The sequence below is a fragment of the Peromyscus eremicus genome, unplaced genomic scaffold (assembly GCF_949786415.1).
Source record: "Peromyscus eremicus unplaced genomic scaffold, PerEre_H2_v1 PerEre#2#unplaced_143, whole genome shotgun sequence".
Classification (NCBI taxonomy): Eukaryota; Metazoa; Chordata; class Mammalia; order Rodentia; family Cricetidae; genus Peromyscus; species Peromyscus eremicus.
In genome coordinates this window covers 43,999-63,479 of record NW_026734381.1, presented here as the reverse complement: position 1 = coordinate 63,479, position 19,481 = coordinate 43,999, and the positions used below count along the sequence as shown (strand labels likewise).

The window sequence follows — 19,481 nt, the reverse complement described above, 5'->3', positions numbered from 1 at the left end:
GTGCTGGGATTAAAGGTGTGTGCCACCATGCTGGGCAATTTAAATATATTTTGATCATATTCTTTCCCTCCTACAATTCCTTCAGAATTATTTCCCTTTCCTCACCCACCCAAATTTAAATTCTTTGTCAAAAAAAAGTCCCCAAATGAAAACAATATCAAAAGAGAAAAGCACCATGAGACTGTTCTAGGCCCTTTTTATAGACAGACATTTGTGTAGTTTGTTGCTTAATGGGACCCTGACAGTGTGATCAGGATCCATCTCTTGTGTATGAGCAACCTTTATAGAGCTCACTGCCTATGGTGGGACAACTTACACAGCCTTGGTGCAGGAGCAGGGGCTTGGACCTGCCTCAACTGTGTGTATCAGACCCTGCTGACACCGCATGGGAGACCTTGCCTTGGAGGAGGTGGGAATGGGGGTTAGAGAGGGGAGGCTAGGGAGTCAGAGGAAGGAAAGAAAGGGGATCTGTGGTTGGTATGTAAAATGGATAGAAAATTTCTAATAATAAAAAAAGGAAAAATAAAAACACCAGCTGTAACCAAATGAAAGCATCCCCAAAACACACACAAAACTGTGGAGTCTATTATATGTAGGTCAATTACTCCTGAACATGAAGACTGCCCTGGAGTACTAAATATATACAGGGGCATTGTAGTGGAGAAACCTGACATTCCCTCTCCCAGCAGGTACAAATGACAGTTAAGGTGTTAACTTTTATCCTAGTGGCTAGAATATCATTCATTCATTCATTCATTCCTTTATAAAAGGATAACAAAATAAAATACAATATGATGAAAGAATACTATCACCTTAGAGTTGGACAAGACAAATCAACAGAACAAAAGCATCACAAAAAATGGCACAAAAATCACAGACCCATATGTTTGAACACTTGGGAAGCCCATAAAATCATGAAAGTGCAAACTCTAATATAGAGCAGAGAACTGGTGCAGACATGGAGCACAGTGCAGCATGCTTCAGAATGTAGCTTCATACGTGCTTTTCTCATGCTGATGTGGAGGGTCTTGTTTTCTTCATGTCCTCCCTCCTCTCTGACTCTTACACTTTCTTCTTCTTCTGAGGAGTTCTATGAGCTATAGAGTGAGGGATTTAGTGGAAACATACCATTAAGAACTGATTTGTTCAAAAACATCCACTCTGTGTAATGTCTGTCTGAGGGTCTCTTATTTGTTCTTGCCAGCTTCACGAGAAAGCTTCTCTGATGATGGCTGAACAAGGCACAAATCTGAGCATAGTAGTATATCGTTAGGAGTCATTTTGTCACTAAATTGTTAGATCAGCATTAGTTACTTTTACCCTAGGCTCCCAGGGTATCTAGTCTCTGGTCAGCAAAGCAGTGTCAGGTATGGGTTCCATCTCATGGAGTGGGACTTAAGTAAAATAAATTATTGGTTATTTCCTCCTATGAGCTTTGTGCCACCATTACTCCAGCATATCTCTCAGGTAGGACACAATTGTAGATCAGAGGATTTGTGGCTGGCTTCATGTTTGCATTTATCTTTTGACAGTTTGCAGAGTACCTTCTTTTAACAAAGATTACGGAATGCAGAGCTGAAATCTGTATGTAATCAACATCTCCATGTTCGATGAGTGATAAAGATGTTGTCTTCAGCAATGAGTCCTTGCTTTCAGTCTGTGGAGAGCAACCTATAGTCTTGGCAATGGCCTGTGTTAGGGGTTCCCATGGAATCTCTTTGGCCAAGAACTCAATTAGATGTAACCCAATACCAGAAATGGAAGCTTCCTTTGGTAACAAGAGATTGTCATTTGGAATACTATCTCTCTCATTAATTGATAATATTATTTATATTGCCATCACTTATGTATATATTTTAAGAAGTTTTTATTGTACTAGGTTTCCATATATTTGCTCAAATATTCCTTAATTTTAGTTGTCACTCCTCATATTCCCTCTCTCCCTCAAGTCCCTCTCTTTTCCTGCTCCCCATTTAATCATCCCATTTCAAGCCTTGCCTATCCACCTGTAATGTGTTCTCTAGGCTTAGTTTTTTTTTCATTATTATTATAGGCTAAAGGGCCTTTCTTTCCTGTTATAGTCTATTTTGTGTTCTGTAAGTTTTTTTTTTTTTTTACTTTGATGGACATCTCCTTCTTCAGGTTAGTGAATTATGTTCATGATTTATTTTTGCTTTATTTATTTATTTATTTATTTAGTTATTTATTTATTTATTTATTTATTTATTTATTGGTTTTTTTGTCCAAACCAAAATTTCCCTCACTCTCCTATTCCTACTTCTTCCACCACTAACCCCAACCCATTCCATTCCCTTACACTGTTACTCTTCAATACAGCTGGGCCTCCCAATCATATCAGCCAGCCATGGTACATCGAATAGAAGGGCAACTAATCTCTTTCTCTTCTATTAAGGCTGGATCTGGTAATCTGGTAGGAACAATGGGTGTCAAAAGGAGGCAAAATTGTCAGAGACATCCTCTGCTCTCATTATTAGGAGTGTCACATGAACACTAAGTAACACAACTGTAATATATATGAACAGCACCTATATCAGTCTCATGCAGGCCCTTTATTGTTGGTTGAGTCTCTGTGGGCCCCTATGAGCCCAGGTTAGTTTAGTCTGTGGGTTTTCTTTTGGTGTGTTTGATATCACTGGGACCTAAAATCCAGCCTTACCCTCTTCTGTAGGATACTGTGAGCTCCACCTAATGTTTGCATGTAGGGTAGTTCTCTGCATATTTTTCCATGAGTTGCTTTGTTGTAAAGCCTCTGTGATGACAGTTACACTAGACATCAATCTTTGAGAATAGCAGAATATCATTAGGAATCATTTCATTGACATTTTGCCATTCATATTTGGTTCTATCCTAAGACTCTGGGTTAAACTGCTCTGGATCCTGACCCTCAGAGGGGAGCCCCTCTCAAGATATGGGTTGGCATCTGTGCCAGTCATTAGTTGTTCACTCCCCCAATTTCTGCCACATCTTTACCTAAGTCACTGTTGGCAGGACAGATTGTAGGTAGAAGGCTTTGTGGCTGGGTTAGTGGCCCAGTCCTTCCAATGGACATCTTGCCATAAGAGATGGCCAGTACAATTGCCATATTATGTGTTAATTGGTCAACCTCATAGATTCATGAAAGTTTCCATTGCTCTAGGTTTTCATCTTATCCCTGAGATGCTCCCAGATTCCAGTGTCTCTCTTAGTTCTCTCTCAACCCATCCTTCACACACATGATCCCTCCTGTTCCCATCTCCATTCTCCCTTCTATATTCTTCCCATAATCCACTATCAATCTCCATTTAACCTCTTCACAGTGAGACTCATGCATACCCCCTTGAGCATACCTAGCTATTTATCTTCTCTGCTCTGTGGGTTGTAGCTTGGTTCTCCTTCACTTTCTACATAATAGTCACATATGATTGAGTACATACCATTCTTGTATTTCTGGGTCTGGATTACCTTACTCAGGATTATCTTTTCTACTTCCACTGATTCATATTTAATGATGCCATTGTTTTTAACAACTGAGTAGTATTCCATTATGTAAATATGCCATATTTTCTGTATCCATTTTTCTATTGAGGTTATTTACAACTTCTGATTATTACAAATAAAGCTTCTATAAACATGATAGAACAAGTGTCCTTGTGGTATTGAGTGTTCTTTGGGCATAAGTCCAGGAGTGGTATGGTATAACTGAGTCTTGAGGTAGATTGATTCCCAAATTTCTTAGAAACTGCCATATTTATTTCCAAAGTGGCTGTATAAGTTTGCACTCCCACCAGCAGTGGAGGAGCATTCCCCTTGTTCCATGTGCTCTTCATCATAAATCTGTCAATGGTAATTTTGGTCTTAGCTATTCTGACAGATGTAAGATAAAACTCAGTGTTGTCTTTAATTGCGTTTCCCTGATGGCTAAGGTTTGAATATTTCTTTGACTATTTCTCATCTATTTGATACTCCCCTATTGAGAATCCTCTGTTCAGATCTGTACTTTATTTTTAAATTGGATTATTAATTTTATTGGTATCTAGTTTCTTGTGTTCTTTGTATATTTTAGGTATCACACTTATGTCAGATGTAGAACAGGTTAAAATCTTTCCCAATTCTGTGAGTTGCCTTTTGTCCTATTGACAGTTTCCTTTGCTTTACACACGTTTTTCAGTTTTATGAGATCCCATTTGTTAATTGTCAGTTTTTGTACCTGCTCAATTAACGTCTTGCTCAGAAATGTGTCTCTTGTTCCAATGTCTACAAGGCTACATCCCACTTTCTCTTTTATCAGGTAAGTGTATCTGGATTTTTGTTGAGGTCTTTGATCCTCTTGGACTTCATTTTTGTACAATGATAGATATGGATTTATTTACATTCCTATACATGCAAACATCCAGGTTTACCAATGCCATTTGTTGAAAATGCTAATTTTTACATGGTATAATTTTGTGGTTTTTTGCCAAAAATCAAATGTTCACAGGTGTATGTATTTACTTCTGGGTCCTTGATCTTATTCCAATGAACAATCTGTCTGCTTTTAATGCCAGTAACATGTGAGGTTTATTACTATTGCTTTGTGGTACAGCTTTAAATCAGGGACAGTGACATCTCCAGAAGTTACTTTCTTGTCCAGGATTGTTTTAGCTATCCAGTTTATTTTTATTTTTCCATACAATGTTGAGTATTGTTATTATTTTAACTTCTGTAAAGAATTGTGTTGGAATTTTGATGGATATTGCATTGAATCTGTAGATTGCTTTTGATAAGCTATCCAGTTTACTATGTTAAACCTGATGATCAATGAACATAGGAGATATTTCCATCTTTTAATATCTTCTCCAATTTCTTTCTTCAGAGTCTTTAGGTTGTTTTCATGCTGTTTTTTAACTTGCTTTCTTAGAGTTACACCAAGATCTTTATCTTATTTGTGGCTATAGTATAGGGTGTTGTTTCCCTGATTTCTTTCTCATGCCAATTATCATTTATATAGAGAGTGATACTGAATTTTTTTTAGTTAATTTTGTATCCAAGCACTTCACTTAAGATATTTATCAGTTTTGGAGTTCCTTGGTAGAATTATTGGGGTAGATTAAGTATATTATTGTATCACCTGCAATTTGTTTCCCATTATTCTTCTTAAGTTTTCATATTCTGCAAGATAACACTTCAAGTACTATGCTAAATAGATGTGGAAAGCCCTGTCATGTTCCTAATTTTTGTGGAATTGCTTTGACTTTCTCTCCATTTAATTTGATGTTGGCTATTGGTCGCAATATATTGCCTTTAGTATGTTTAGGTATGTCCCAATATTCCTGATCTCCCCAAGATATTTATCACGAAGGGGTGTTCCTGTTTGTCAAAGGATTTTGTTTTTCATCTAGTAGGATAATCCTGTGGTGCTTTTCTTTCAGTTTGTCTACATGCTGGATTAAATTAAATTAAATTAATGTATATTGAATCATCCTTGCATCTCTGGGATGAAGCCCACCTAATCAGGGTGGATGATCTTTTTGTTTTCTTGGATTCAGTTTGTGAGTATTTTATTGAGTATTTTTCATCTATGTTCACGAGGGAAATTGGTCTGTAATTCTATTTTTGTTTATTCTTTGTGTGGTTCAGATATTAGGGTAACTGTAGCCTTATAAATAAATTGGCAATATTCCATCTATTTCTATTTGGTAGAATAATTTGAGGAGTATTGGTATTAGCTCTTCTTTGAACATCTGGTAGAATTATGTACTAAATTATGTACAATCAAGCCCTGGGCTACTATTGGTTGGGAGACTTTTATTGACTGCTTCTACATCCTTGGGGATTATGCATCTATATAAATTGTTTTGAACTTTATATAACTTCAGTAAGTGATATCTAACACAAATATTGTTCCCTTCTTTTAGATTTTCCAAGTTTGCGGTGTACACATTTTTGACTTATAGCCCAATGATTTCTTGTATATCCTAGGTGTCTATTGTTATGTCTCTCTTTTCATTTATGATTTTGTTAATTTGGATATTCTCTCTCTGTCTTTTAGTAAGTTTGGATATGAGTTTGTCTATCTTGTTGTTTTTCTTCAAAGAACCAACTCTGTGTTTCATTGATTCTTTGCATTGATCTCTTTGTTTTTATTTTTGTTTAATTTTTATTTTTTTGTTTTTTTTCAAGACAGGGCTTCTCTGTGTAGCTTTGCGCCTTTCCTGGAACTCACTTGGTAGCCCAGGCTGGCCTCGAACTCACAGAGATCCGCCTGACTCTGCCTCCCGAGTGCTGAGATTAAAGGCGTGTGCCACCACCGCCCGGTGATCTCTTTGTTTTTAATTTTTGATTTCAGTCCTCTATTTGATTATTTCCTGAAGTCTGTTCTACTATTTGTGTCTGCTTCTTATTGTTCTAGAACTTTTAATTTTGCTTTTAAGTCTCTGGTATGAGAATTCTCTTATTTCCACAATCAGGGTCTTAGTGCTACAAATCTTCCTTTTAATAATTAAATACTTTATTTGTGTTCCATTAGTTAGGGTAGGTCATGGGTTTATTTTCATTGAATTCTAGGAAATCTTTATTTTTTTCTTGACCCATTGTTAATTCAGTTGGGAGTTTTTCAGTTTTCATGATTTTATAGGCTTTCAACAGTTTATATTGTTTTTAAAATGCAAATTTTACTGACAGTGGTCTCATAGTATATAGTGGGGTATTTCAATTTTTTTTAATCTATAGAGACTTGATTTATGACAGAGTATATGAACAGTTTTGGAAAAGGTTCCACAAGGGACTGAGATATAAGTTTAACCTTTGGTGTTTGGGTGAAATGTCCTGTAGATATATATTCCAGTCAATTTGAGCCATAATGTCTATTAATTCCATTATTTATCTGTTTAAATATTTCTGGATGGCATGTCCACTTGTAGGAATAATCTGTTGAAGTCTCTCACTATTAATTTTGGGATTTGGTGTTTGGTTTATATATTAGTCATGTGTCTTTTACAAATGTGGGTGCTGTTGCAGTTGGAGAATAGATGTTAAGAATTGAAATGTTATCATGGTGGATTTTTCCCTTAATGAATATGAAATATCCTCCTCCTTTTCTTTTGAATGATTTTGGTTTGAAGTCTAACTTTTACATTTAAATTAACCCATTTTTATTAATCCATACATTTTCTTTGATGTTCATCATCTATTCTGAAGTTTATTGGTGCTGCCAGGGCAGACACATCTCACTTTCATGAAAAGCTTAAATTGTTAAAACATTTAGAATGCCATATTTTGTAGTTCTTTGAACTTTTTGAAGATTACCTATCTATTTGTAATACATGTTTGTATACCTAGAACATCGAACTAACAAGTCTATAAATTTGACTATTATAAATGACTATTGATCTGTATTTCTTTATTGTATATTACGTTTATAATTGAGTTGCATAAGAAATACCTTAAACAAGTGTATAATACATTATATCAATATTAACTATAAATTGGTATAAATAATGTAAAATTCATTCCAATGTTTAATATTTAGAGATTAACAACTGTTTAGGGAGATTAAAGGAAATTCCATAATCTACTTTTTTCCCATAATAATCAAACATTTTTCCCATAATTTCTGTATCATATCCCCTTTCTTCTTTAGAAAGAGATTGATTATGACCAATATCAATTTGGAACCAACCCTCCTTAAGTGAAAACAAACATTTATAACCAATATTTTGGTAATGTAGGTGTAATTTTCTAGACTACTTCCTGCTGATCGGTGGGTGCTGGTAATCTTTCAGGGACTCTAGGAAATCAAGATAATAGTTAAGTTTTGGCTGGAGTGTTTGTGAGGCTGGATCATCTAAGCTAACAATCGTAAAGCTATTTTGGTTGTTGGATCATCTGGAACATTTTTATTAGTGATTTGTCACCTTGTTCTGAAAATATGTAATCTTTTAAAGGTAACATATATACCTGAGTTAAAAAATACAAACTTTGCATTGTACACAGGCTAGCCAAAAAGATTTTTTTGTTTTATGTTTGAGCAGGTAAAACATACATCATATTTCTTGTATTTACTTTAGGTTTATTTTCTCATTTCTGTATTCAGGATTTTAGGGGTTTTTCTTCAAACAAACCTGATTTTCCTTGACCTGGGATGAATCCATAGCCTCTTATTTTCTGTGGAAACAAGTGCAACTTTTCCACATTTAACATATCTTTTGACTTTAATTTTGAAGTCAAGATAATTTTAAAATATATAGGTTGGTTTAATTTAATAGCTTTCAAAATCAAATGTCTTTCAGAAGTTGTTTTTCACTCATTAACAGTCAAAAAATCTAAATACAGTACAGAATATAATATAGAATTTAGACTCTCAGTGTTTTCTGATCTATATATGGCTTATCATAATTTTTATTACTCTAATTTTAAGAATTTTACTTAATTCTTTTAAAATCATTTTTAATCTATGACTGTTTCTATCATTTTTCTTCTTCTCCCAAGCCTATACACATTTTTCAAACACACTGTAATCTACTTAGAGGCATTTTTGTCTGAATTTATACTTACTGTGTATTTCTAAACCTTTCTGTCTTTATGAGCAAAAACCCTCAATCTGCCACCTACTATGTGGCTGGGAAATGCCACTCTGCACCTCATCCTGTGTGAGACTGTGAGAACTTCCTATGCTGCCGATCAAGCCCACATGTCACAGCCAGAGGATGTGTCTCTGTACAGTGGCTCACATGAGAGGCATGAACTATGAAGCTGCTCTTGGCTTCATTTTTGTATGTCTAGAAACATTTTTTAAGCTCTCTCACACTTTACATGGATACATGTGCCCAATCGTGGGTGCCCTATGTAAATGGACATTTCTTTCCCACCTGCCAGTTCTCAAATTACCACTCAGAAGCTTATGATCATTCCAAAATTCTCATCCAATAGCTCAGGCTTGTTACTAACCAGCTCTTACATTTAAATTAACCCATTTTATTAATCTATGTATTGCCACATGTCCTGTGGCTTTACCTGCCTGTAACATCTTACTTTTTCAGTGGCTTACTCTCTCTTGGCCCTTCTTTTTCTCCTCCATAATTTGGTTTACTTCCTAACCTTATACCACATGACTATTGGTCAGTCAACTTTGTTATTAAATCAATTAGAGCATAATTTACACACTGTGTAGGAATATTCCATAGCACTTAGAAAAGGTGATGACTTATGAGTGGAGAATAAGAAGGACCCCAGGATGGAAGAAAGCAGTTTTCCACAGGAACTGCATAGATAATCACCTGGAAATGGGGGCACTGAGTGAGGATAGGCCACAGCACAATTTTGATATAAGGCTTTGAATGAAACTGAATGATCAGAGTTGGGATAATGCAGGTAAAGGTGAAGATCTACAGTTAGCCTACTTCCTTTCCTGGTCAGAGTGACAAGTGGGTTCTTATGGAGCGTCTTCTTGATCTGGAGGTGAGGGGAAAGCAATGAGTAAGTAGAAGGAACTTTGGAGACTAAGACCTATGTTATACACATTATATTGGGGAATTTTGGGGAGAGACTATAGCAGGTGTTCTGCACAGAGATGAGGGTGAAACTAGGAGAATGGACTTGAGGAGGAAATGGAGAGATAAAGCTCTGCATTGAGTCTACTACCTCCATGCCCAGTTTTGCCTGTGGGTTCTTGGGAAATGGTTGATTGACTTGAGGTGTGGGACCAATCAACAATTTATGGTATGAGTATTTAGGAGGGTCTCTGAGATCCACTAGAGATGGAGGTGTCTGATGTAGGTGTTTTGATGCAGAATTAGGGATAACACTGGGGGATGGGACTCAAAGGAATGGAGAGTGAGACAAAAATCTATAGTTAGCTTACAATTCCCTGGTCAGAGTAATCTGTGGGTTCCCAAGGAGGGCCAGTTGAAGTAGGGGCTTGGGATAATCCTATGAGTTGGAAGAGTCAGGATAAGAGGAGAAGCTCTTTGGGATCCACTCTAGATGGGGGGAGTAGCCACAGATATTCTGTGGCAGAACTTGGTATGAGACTTTGGAGTTGGAACTGGAAGAAAAGAGGAAAAGGAGGAAATATGTGGTCAGCCAACCTACTTCCCTGGCATGAGTCAGAAAAATAATCTTTGATAAAATATATTAAGGATAAACAAAAACAGAAAATTTGAATCATTCCAAGATAATTTGCTCTCTTGATTTTTTCTTCCAGGGGAAGAAATTTTCCATGTAAAAAGCAAAGCCATCCATCAGATACTTTGTCTTTTGAGGAATACTTGAATTTTTCATTGTAAAATTCAATTTTTCCCAGGAAACTTCATTACCCACCTCTGCTGCATGCTTATTCATTTTCCCATAAGTCTCCTTTGCAACCTTTCAATGCACTGTTTTCAGTTATTGCCATGGTTGTTTACCTTTACATTAAATATTAACTGAGTCTGTGATAAAATATGTAATAAAAGTTTAGAGCCAAAAATTCCTTTATGAGCCCATTTGTAGGGCTTGGATTCTAAGCAAAGTCTTCCTTATTCCAAAATTTTGCATTCTTATGAGTAACTCCTAGAAGTGAGCCAGTTGTGGCAGTGCACAGTTATAATCCCAGTCTGGGCGGTCTGAGGTAAAAAGGTTGTGAATTTGATGCCCATCTAAGTAACAGCATGAAATCATAATTCAAAACAAAATAAAATATTGGCAGTAGCCCCAAGTAAAAATTATTGAGAACATTTTTATGAAAGTGTTTTAAATCTGTGTTATGCTCAGTTACCCATAGGAAAAAGTATCATGAACCCCGATCAAATTATTTGTGCATATTGCCTTCACTCACATTGACTGCTGTCTATAAGTATTTCTATAAGTATCGTTAAACTGAGGGCAGGTTTGGTATCTTGGTGCATACCTTTAATGCTTGCACTTAAGGGGAAAAGCCTCTTTGTGTTTTGAGGTCAGTCTGGTCTCCACAGCAATTTGCATCAGACCAGATAGGACTCCCTCCATAGCATACTGTCTCAAGACAAAAATCCCATTGCATTTAGTAGGTAGGTTGGCATACACCTGTGAATACACCAATAAAGTGTTAGAGACAAGATGATCAGAAGTTTAAGGTCTTCATTCAATACAATGTAAATTTGGGGACATCCTAAGTTATGTGAGACCCATCTAATATTAAGTCCCCCATAATAAAAATCGCAACCTCTGTATTTTAAGGGCCAGAGATCAGTCACATTGCAAGCTGACTAAATATACAAATGTTATGTGTGACTCTTGCCCTCTTTACAAGGCCTGTTTCTTTCCTAAACCCCATTGAATACTTTCTCATTTTATGATGCCATTTCATTCTTCATGTTTCTTTTTCCATCTTCCATCTGTAGTTACCTTCTCTGCATCTGTTCTCTCAGAGTTCTCTATTACCCTCATTTTTGTTTTGATTTTTCTTTTAGAGTACAAGGGGAACCATAGAGAAGATCTGTGACTTCCTAGGAAGGAAACTGGAGCCAGATGAGCTAGATCTGGTCCTCAAGTACAGCTCCTTCCAAGCCATGAAAGAAAAAAATGTGTCTAATTTTAGTCTCATCATTAAAGATGTGATTATTAATGGTTTGGCCCTCATGAGAAAAGGTGAAGAAACTCTTTATATCCAAAATATGTAAGAATAAGTGGAAGGGTTTTTTGTTCCAATGAAGCTGTAAGAAATTGTTGTGAATATGTCAATAGTCGTTGCTCATCTCTCATAGTTTCTCAGAGACCTTGCAGTGGAATCTTTCTGTGGTGATGACATGGACTTCAGAAACACTGAAAAGATTGCTTTTTTTCTGGGAGATGATCTTGGGATTTTAGAGGGTTGTGTCCAATATCCTCAATGGAAAATGAGAGACATGTTTTTGTTTGTCTTTCTTAGGCTTTCTGTATCATAGCCCTAAACTCTAAGAAAATGTTTAATGGAAAGAACCAAAGGTATATATTGGATGATAACCACAAAATACACTTCCATTCACTGCTCTAAAAGATGTTCAACAGGTCAAGATTGTTGATCCACTGCAGGCTAAGATTAGAACTTATAAGAACTAAGTGAATTATCATCCAGTGTTAAAATATGACATTTGCCAAGCTCAATTTGGATTGCTTCACGATCGTATTTACTGTCTTTCTTCTGAATTGTCTCCCTTGAAATGGGAATACTCATCTTCTCTATGTCTGTGCCACCTCTCTATGCTATGAGCAAATTGTTGGTATGGTTTCATAGCTGTGCAGTTGAGGAGTGACTGCCAGAATACACCACACCAAATTAGTGAATAATTGATGAGATGGGACTCAGGGCTGAAGAAGGAATGAGATAGATGTGAGGTATTTGGGGATGACTAAAAAACTTGGATATAAATGCAGAAAGTAGAGAGTTACAGGTTTAATTTTCCTCTTCTAATTACTTACATGCTTTATTCTTAATCTTCAGTCAACCTCCAACCTACAGTGTGAAGATCAGATCATAAGACTCTAAGGACATCAGGAGTATAGATAGAGATAAGTAAGTTAAAGTCATTAGTGTATTGCATTTAATTCAGTACTCCTGGTATCCTCACAAGAGGAAATTACACTCAGATTTGGGCACACAAAATGTCAACTCAAGAAAATGGTCATCTGTACACTAAGGACTGAGGCCTATGGTAGGGTCCACTGCCATTGACCCATAACCTCAGACTCCTGTGCTCCAGAATCTATGAAGATAGAGTTCTCTGTACAAGAACTGAAGACCTCAAGTAAGAGAAGAAATAGCCCAATATTGGATTTCCTGAAGTAAATAATAATTTGGCAGAGATAAAAGAGTATGTGTACAAAATGGCTTCAATGAAATGCCAAAACAAAACGGTGGCTTGTTTAATAGAGACAGACTACTGAATCTAACAAAAGTTTTATCTGAGACGCACTGGAATAGATGAAATAGAGTTTGGAACAAAATTACATGAAGAAAACTGTACTTTCCTCTTTTCCAGCTATGTTTTTCCAGAATGAGACCACATTGGGATTTTAGTTTAGTCTTTTCTAAAACATAGTATTTTCATGTATTATATTTTTAGGAGAAAAATATAATAGTTATTTCAAAAAACAGGATATGGCCCTAAATTCATATGTGCTTTAATTATCATAGTGATCATATAAGACACCCATTTCTTGTGTATTTGAAGATAATTTTTATTCTGAGAAATTGTTTTCCTTGTATTAAACCCACTATAAGCCATGAATCCCACAAGAAACCAGGTCAATGAAGGGGGAGACAAACTTCATTGCACCCCTCACCCTGATTCATGACTCCAGTGCAGAAGTTGCTGAGATGCATATGTTGGGAAACATTTTGAAAAGAATAAGAAGAATGAGGAAAATGTTGATCTTCTTAATTCCTACATTAGATTGATTCCTTTGCTTAATATGGAAAGTATGAGCATATCAAAGATTAATTCTAAAATTTATTTCATTACTTACCAATAGACCGAATCCTTAAATCATAATGCATGAAAAATTGTGTTAAATGTTATACTAGCTTTGAACAAGAGGAGTTCTCTCAACTTTTTATTGTCCTTTAGTTGTTTTTCTCAGGACACCAGAGAGATACATTTCCTTGCCTCTAGAGAGATAATCTGAAGAGCTAATATTTACCTGGGAGACTCACTTATCAGGCTAGATAGGATTAATTTAGTTTAAAGCTCCAGTGAACAATTTTCCACAAACAACTTGGTCATTATGATTCAATATTTAGATACTTCATGAAATACAGACCGGAGTGTTGTTCTGTTTAGTTGACATAACTTTGATAAAGACATTGTCACAATCAAGACACATGGGAGGAAATGTCTTCTGACAAACTACAAAGGTTTTGACCCTCATTAGTTCACAGTAGATATTTACTAGACAGAGTACTTGAGTCAGTAATCATTTTCTCTGGTGTACAAAAAAGATATTAATCTGAGAAACAGAGGGAAGACCTATGGAGAAGCCCACTATCTACAGGTCAAAAAATCCAGGAGGGTATGAAAAACAACATTTTATGAGACTTGCAGCCTCTGAAACTAGGAGGAAGTTCCTTTCCAACAGGAGTTAAGCCACTGTGCATTAGGGTTTTGCTGACCCTGGACACATCAGAGTTTCAGGAGGTTTTTAGAACGAAGCACTGAAGAAAAATACATGCATGAAAGGTACACAAGATTTTGAGATAGTTGGACTGAGAACTTCATGAGTACACTCCACAGACATGATTCTCTCATCTGGATTGATTCATTCCATTTGCAGACATAGTGAATTTGCTGAGATTCTGATAGCTCAGCATCCAGTCTGGCTTATGAGATTCAAGATTACTGTGGAATACAATAACACAACTTGTTTCACTAATGAGTATAATAATGAAGCTGAAAGTAGCAATGGGCATTGATAGATTCCAGTATTAATAGATGACACTCTTACAGTCATCACAAGTAATGGTATATTATTTGACTATTGTGTATCAATATTTATATTTTCTTTAATGTGTACAACTGGGCATTTAAAGTTAACTTATGTGATACACAAATATTGTATTTTAGTAAGGAAAAAAAACATGACTTCTAGCCAGGCAGTGGTGGCGCACGCCTTTAATCCCAGCACTCGGGAGGCAGAGCCAGGTGGATCTCTGTGAGTTCGAGGCCAGCCTGGGCTACCAATTGAGTTCCAGGAAAGGCGCAAAGCTACACAGAGAAACCTTGTCTCGAAAAAACCAAAAAAAAAAAACCCAAAAACCAAACAAACAAAAAAAACCCCAAAAACCCAACAACAACAAAAAAACATGACTTCTGTGGTCAGTCTTTTTGGCTTCAAATCTACATGCATCACTGTACTGCAAGTTCTCAAGGACTAAATTTTTTTCATCAGCAAAATGGTAACAAGGCCACTATCTTTCTTACTCATTCACTAATCCTTTCAATAATTCCATACTGAGAATGTTTTTGTATGTCTGATACACTTTAATAAATGAAGCCTCTGATAATTTAAGAAATACTTTACTTTTCAAATATATTAGATGCATATTTCAAGCATGTTGAAAAAGAGGAAATTCATCAAAGTGTCACAGCTATGAAATAAAATACAGCAAGGAGAGGGCCTGTAGAATTCTACATGGAGAGAAGATAGGAAGAGAGGGTCACCATCACAAAAATAGGGAAACAGAAGAAAAAGAAGTAACTATGTGGAACTCATCAGCACTTCATGGTTAAGGAACACATAATACAATGTGACTATAGGAGATCTCTATGTCCAAGCCTAAAACCTCCTAGAATGTGGTTATGAGAACCAAGGCATGGTTAAAAAAATACTGGGAATGAAATCATTTTCACGCATCAGCAAACTCCATACTGACTGAAAACAGACATCCTGAGATGCACTCAGCAGGCAGTATTTTGTGTCTGTTGTATCTGATGGAAATATCAAGATGACTGATTTGGAGCTCACCACTGTGTGTGTATCCAGCTCCATGGTATCTGATATCTTCAACCTCTGCAGGCATGTGCATTCATATGCAGCTACAGACACATAATTAGAATTAATTTTAAAAGGTGTTTTAAAAGTTGCTGGTATAGTTTGCAGAACAGTTATAAGTTAACCCTAAAAGGAAGAAAGAACAATTTAAGTGTGTTTGGGTAATTGAGATATGAAACTCTGTTGGGCTCGATAGTATGATGGAAGCATGTCTAGTGAGAAGGAGAAATAATCTAGACATTAAAAATATAGATCCAGTGTCCATGTTGTTATATATTGTGGAGTTGAAAAATTGGTATAAGAGATGGTTGACATTACTTACACAGAGGTACAAGTCTGTTTGCATTCTTTTCAAAGCATAAGAATTGTTCTCCATAGAGTAACTGTTAGTTCTACTTTATTGACTATTGACTGTGTGTTCCTACTTATGCTGATGGAAAAATCATGTGAATAAAGGAATGAGAGCAGATTTACAATCATCATTAACCCATCTCTGTGTCTGCTTCACATTTTCCAGGTGTGGCTGGGGACTGGAAGAATCACTTTACAGTAGCTCAAGCTGAAACCTTTGATAAAGTATTCCAGGAGAAAATGGCTGGTTTTCCTCCAGGGCTGTTTCCATGGAAATAAATTTTTAAAATTTTAAAAACTTATATGGACACTGGTGTTTATTTTCCTGTCCTTGTACAGGTGACTGAGTGGATACGGTCATAGAATACATCCTATTATTGAATTGTGTAGGTTTTTTTCTAAAATGTGTTAGTAGTAATAATAGCAGTAGTAATAGTGGTCATAGTAATGGCGTAGTGATGGTTATTTTATATGAGTCTCTCTCTATGTGTGTGTGTGTGTGTGTGTGTGTGTGTGTTCACAAGTGCATGTTGTAGGTGTGCATCGTGCACATGGGTGTGCACATATATTTCTGTGTGTAGTACCTTTAGATGAGAAGAATGCATTGGTTCCCATGGAGTTGCCACTGCATGTGCTGTAGACTCCTTTATTTGTGTCCTAGGAAGTAAATTCAGGTCTTCTATGAGGGTAGTACAGTGATCTTAACCTCTGAATCATCTCTCCAGCCCTGAATCTTGTAGTCTTGAGTTACCAAATATTTGTTCCTATTATGACTAGTCTACTATACATTGACAGTTAATTCCAATTTGCTTCACAGAATTCCAGCTTAAAACAACCTTTGTAATATCTGAAATATAAAACATACTACAGAAATTTTTAGATAATTTTTCCTCTGTTACATCTGGGCAAAAAGTAAATAAATTATATTTATAGAGACATTAAACATAATTTAATTACTGTATGGTAGAATATCTTCATAAACTTACATTTCTTCTCACAACTGTGTATTTGTATTTCAGCTTTTTTCTTCTTTTTGGGTAATTTTTACTGGGTGTATACAATAATGGGATTCATTATAAAACTGGTTCATACATGCACATCATTGCCATTTTCTCAGTATTGCCCCTCTACTGCCAAGTGCCGTACATTCACTCATGTTAGTACTTTCACCTCCCACATAGCACCTCTCTGCTTGAGTGTCCTATAAACATACTTATATTTAAATATAGATGTTCAGAATGGAGAAATAATGCAATATTTTTTCTTTTTTATGATTACAGGGAAGTTATTTATTTTAGGTATGATGGAGAATATACCTAGGGGCATCTAGAAGAGTCCAGAGCACAGAGAGAAAGTAGTAGACAGAACATGGCCAGCAGAATAGGCCAGGCCACTACGTGGGGATCAAGAAAGCAAGACTAAAACAGAATAAGATGAGAGAGGGTGGCCAAGAAGATAAAGAGTGCCAAGAATAGGCATTATCAAATTGACACTGTTATATATAAATCAGAGGCTGGGGAATAGAAGTCTATGACCTGGGTAAGTTTAGGATAGGGACTGGGGTGAGAAGAGCAAAGAGGCGTCAGGATACTGAATACTTGTGTGAACTCTGTACCAGTATTTGCCATGAGAGCATGGAGGCCAGCATGCATTTGGTATGCTAATAGGCACCAATTTAGCCATTTGTCCTAAGGATGTTTTTGGTCCTGACATTCCAGACTGTTTTTTGGTGATGAAGGCCTATGTAATCTGTTCTGAAACTGCTTCTTGGCTGAAATTACAATGGTATTGTCAAGACCTTGGATGTTTGGAGTGCGTATCAAAGATTGGAAGGAAGGAGTTGATTTAAGGTTGGAGACATCTGTTTTGATTGCTATCCAGGTATACAGGGACAACCTGGGGAAAGCAAAGTACAGAGAGCTTTAGAGCAGTATGAAAATTCTGGTTAAAGCCACAGGCTCAAGCCAGTTTGGAATTCCATCAGAAACATCAAGTTAATATGGTTTACAGCAAGTGTAAGGGTACCTAATTTTAATTTGGAGCAGTTTATATTTTTTAAATAATGAGAAATCTGATGGGACAGATATAGACTGGAGAAAAAAGATAGAGTTAATGAGCATAGTGGAAAATCTTTTTTTTGGGTATATGCTTGAAACTTCCAGATCCATAGGTAATAGGGTGTGCAAATAGTCTGAAGCCTAAGAGTATCAGAGTTAGATAGCTAGATGCACAGATAAATAGGTAGATAGTTAGATAGATAGATCCCAATGCTAGGAATTGACAGTAGGTAAGTAGGGAAGCTTAAGCTGTTGATTGATGGGAGTACTTATCAAGAGTATGAGTTGTGATAGATGGATCCAAGATGTAAATGCTTGAAGCTCACATGAATTTCTTAAATATACACAATGAGATGAAAATTTTATATATATTATCATTGCTACTGCTTATAATCTGTACTTAAAATTTCACTGTTGAAAAATCAGTTAATAGGTGTGTATCACAAATTGCTAAATGGTCTTATTAATAAAAAAGTAAAACCCAGAGCCAAATATTGAGGTAAAAGCTAAAAGATTAGAGAAGCAGAGCAAACCCACAATGTTCTTACCTATACAAAATCCTCAGCCACAAGAGAGAAACTTCTTCTTTGCTCAGGCCTTATTGTGATGGTATTTTACTTGTACTGAAATGTGATTTTAATTGTATGCTAATAAATAAAGTTGCTTGGGGGTCAGAGCTATTAGAGCCATAGCAAATGCATGACGGTGGTGGCGCATGCCTTTAATCCCAGCATTTGGTAGACAGAGCTAGGTAGATCTCTGTGTGTTCAAGGATACAGCCAACATTGAAGACACATGATTTTAATCTCAATACCATAGAGGACCTGGAGGGTCGTACATACAGGCAGTGATGAAGCAGTCATGTGTTTGGGTTTACAACCAATAAGAAGGCAGAACAGACAGTCTATATAAAGATGAACAGACAGGAAGTAGGCCCTTTTTTAGAGAGCTCTCTTGGCTGAAGCAGGAAGGGTAAGGCTCTTAGCTCTGACCTCTTGGCTTTCTTCTCTGAATCGGCTCTCTGTTTCTTATTTAATAGATGGTTGGTTACATCTACACCTTATAAACCTTTTTCTGCCCTGGCATCTGGTATTAAAGGCTTGTATGCTTCCCAAGCAAAGACATGAGATCTCAAGAGTTGGGATTAAAGATGTATTCCTTGACATCTGACTCTGTTCCCATTGTGGACTTGAACTCACAGACACACTGACAGATCTGTCTCCTGAGTGAGAGGATTAAGGCTGTGTGCCATCACTGTCTGGTCTCTATTTCTAATCTAGTGCCTGGCTCTGTCCTCTGATCCGCAGATAAGTTTTATCCAGGTGTACAATGTATAACCACATTTCCCCTTTTTGTCTAAAATAATAAAAGATTATTTCTCAAGTCCTTGTTTAAGTAGACTCTAAGGCTGGATCATTTCAGCTAGGCAACTTGAAATTGTCCTGAGCAGTTTGTAGTCCAAATCTGATCTTTGGGTGGTGATTATCCTCTTAGTGGTACTATCATCCTCCTGATGAAATCCTTGTTGGGTGGTCCCTTCATCATTTTTGGAGACTTCAAAATCACTGTTATGTATGGTCATGGTACTCTGCAGAAAACTGATAGAGACTC

At 36.4% G+C, this 19,481-nt stretch overlaps 1 protein-coding gene across 1 annotated transcript in view; it reads left to right on the top strand.

Annotated features, from left to right (window-relative positions):
* The window catches only part of LOC131901621 (sulfotransferase 2A1-like), a 29,145-nt gene extending 13,053 nt beyond the window's left edge, over positions 1 to 16,092 (top strand). The window contains exons 5-6 of the mRNA XM_059252724.1: positions 11,406 to 11,583; positions 15,980 to 16,092. Coding sequence (XP_059108707.1) covers positions 11,406 to 11,583; positions 15,980 to 16,092 — 291 coding nt within the window. The remainder of the gene's footprint in view (positions 1 to 11,405; positions 11,584 to 15,979) is intronic.
* The last annotated feature ends 3,389 nt before the right edge of the window (positions 16,093 to 19,481 follow it).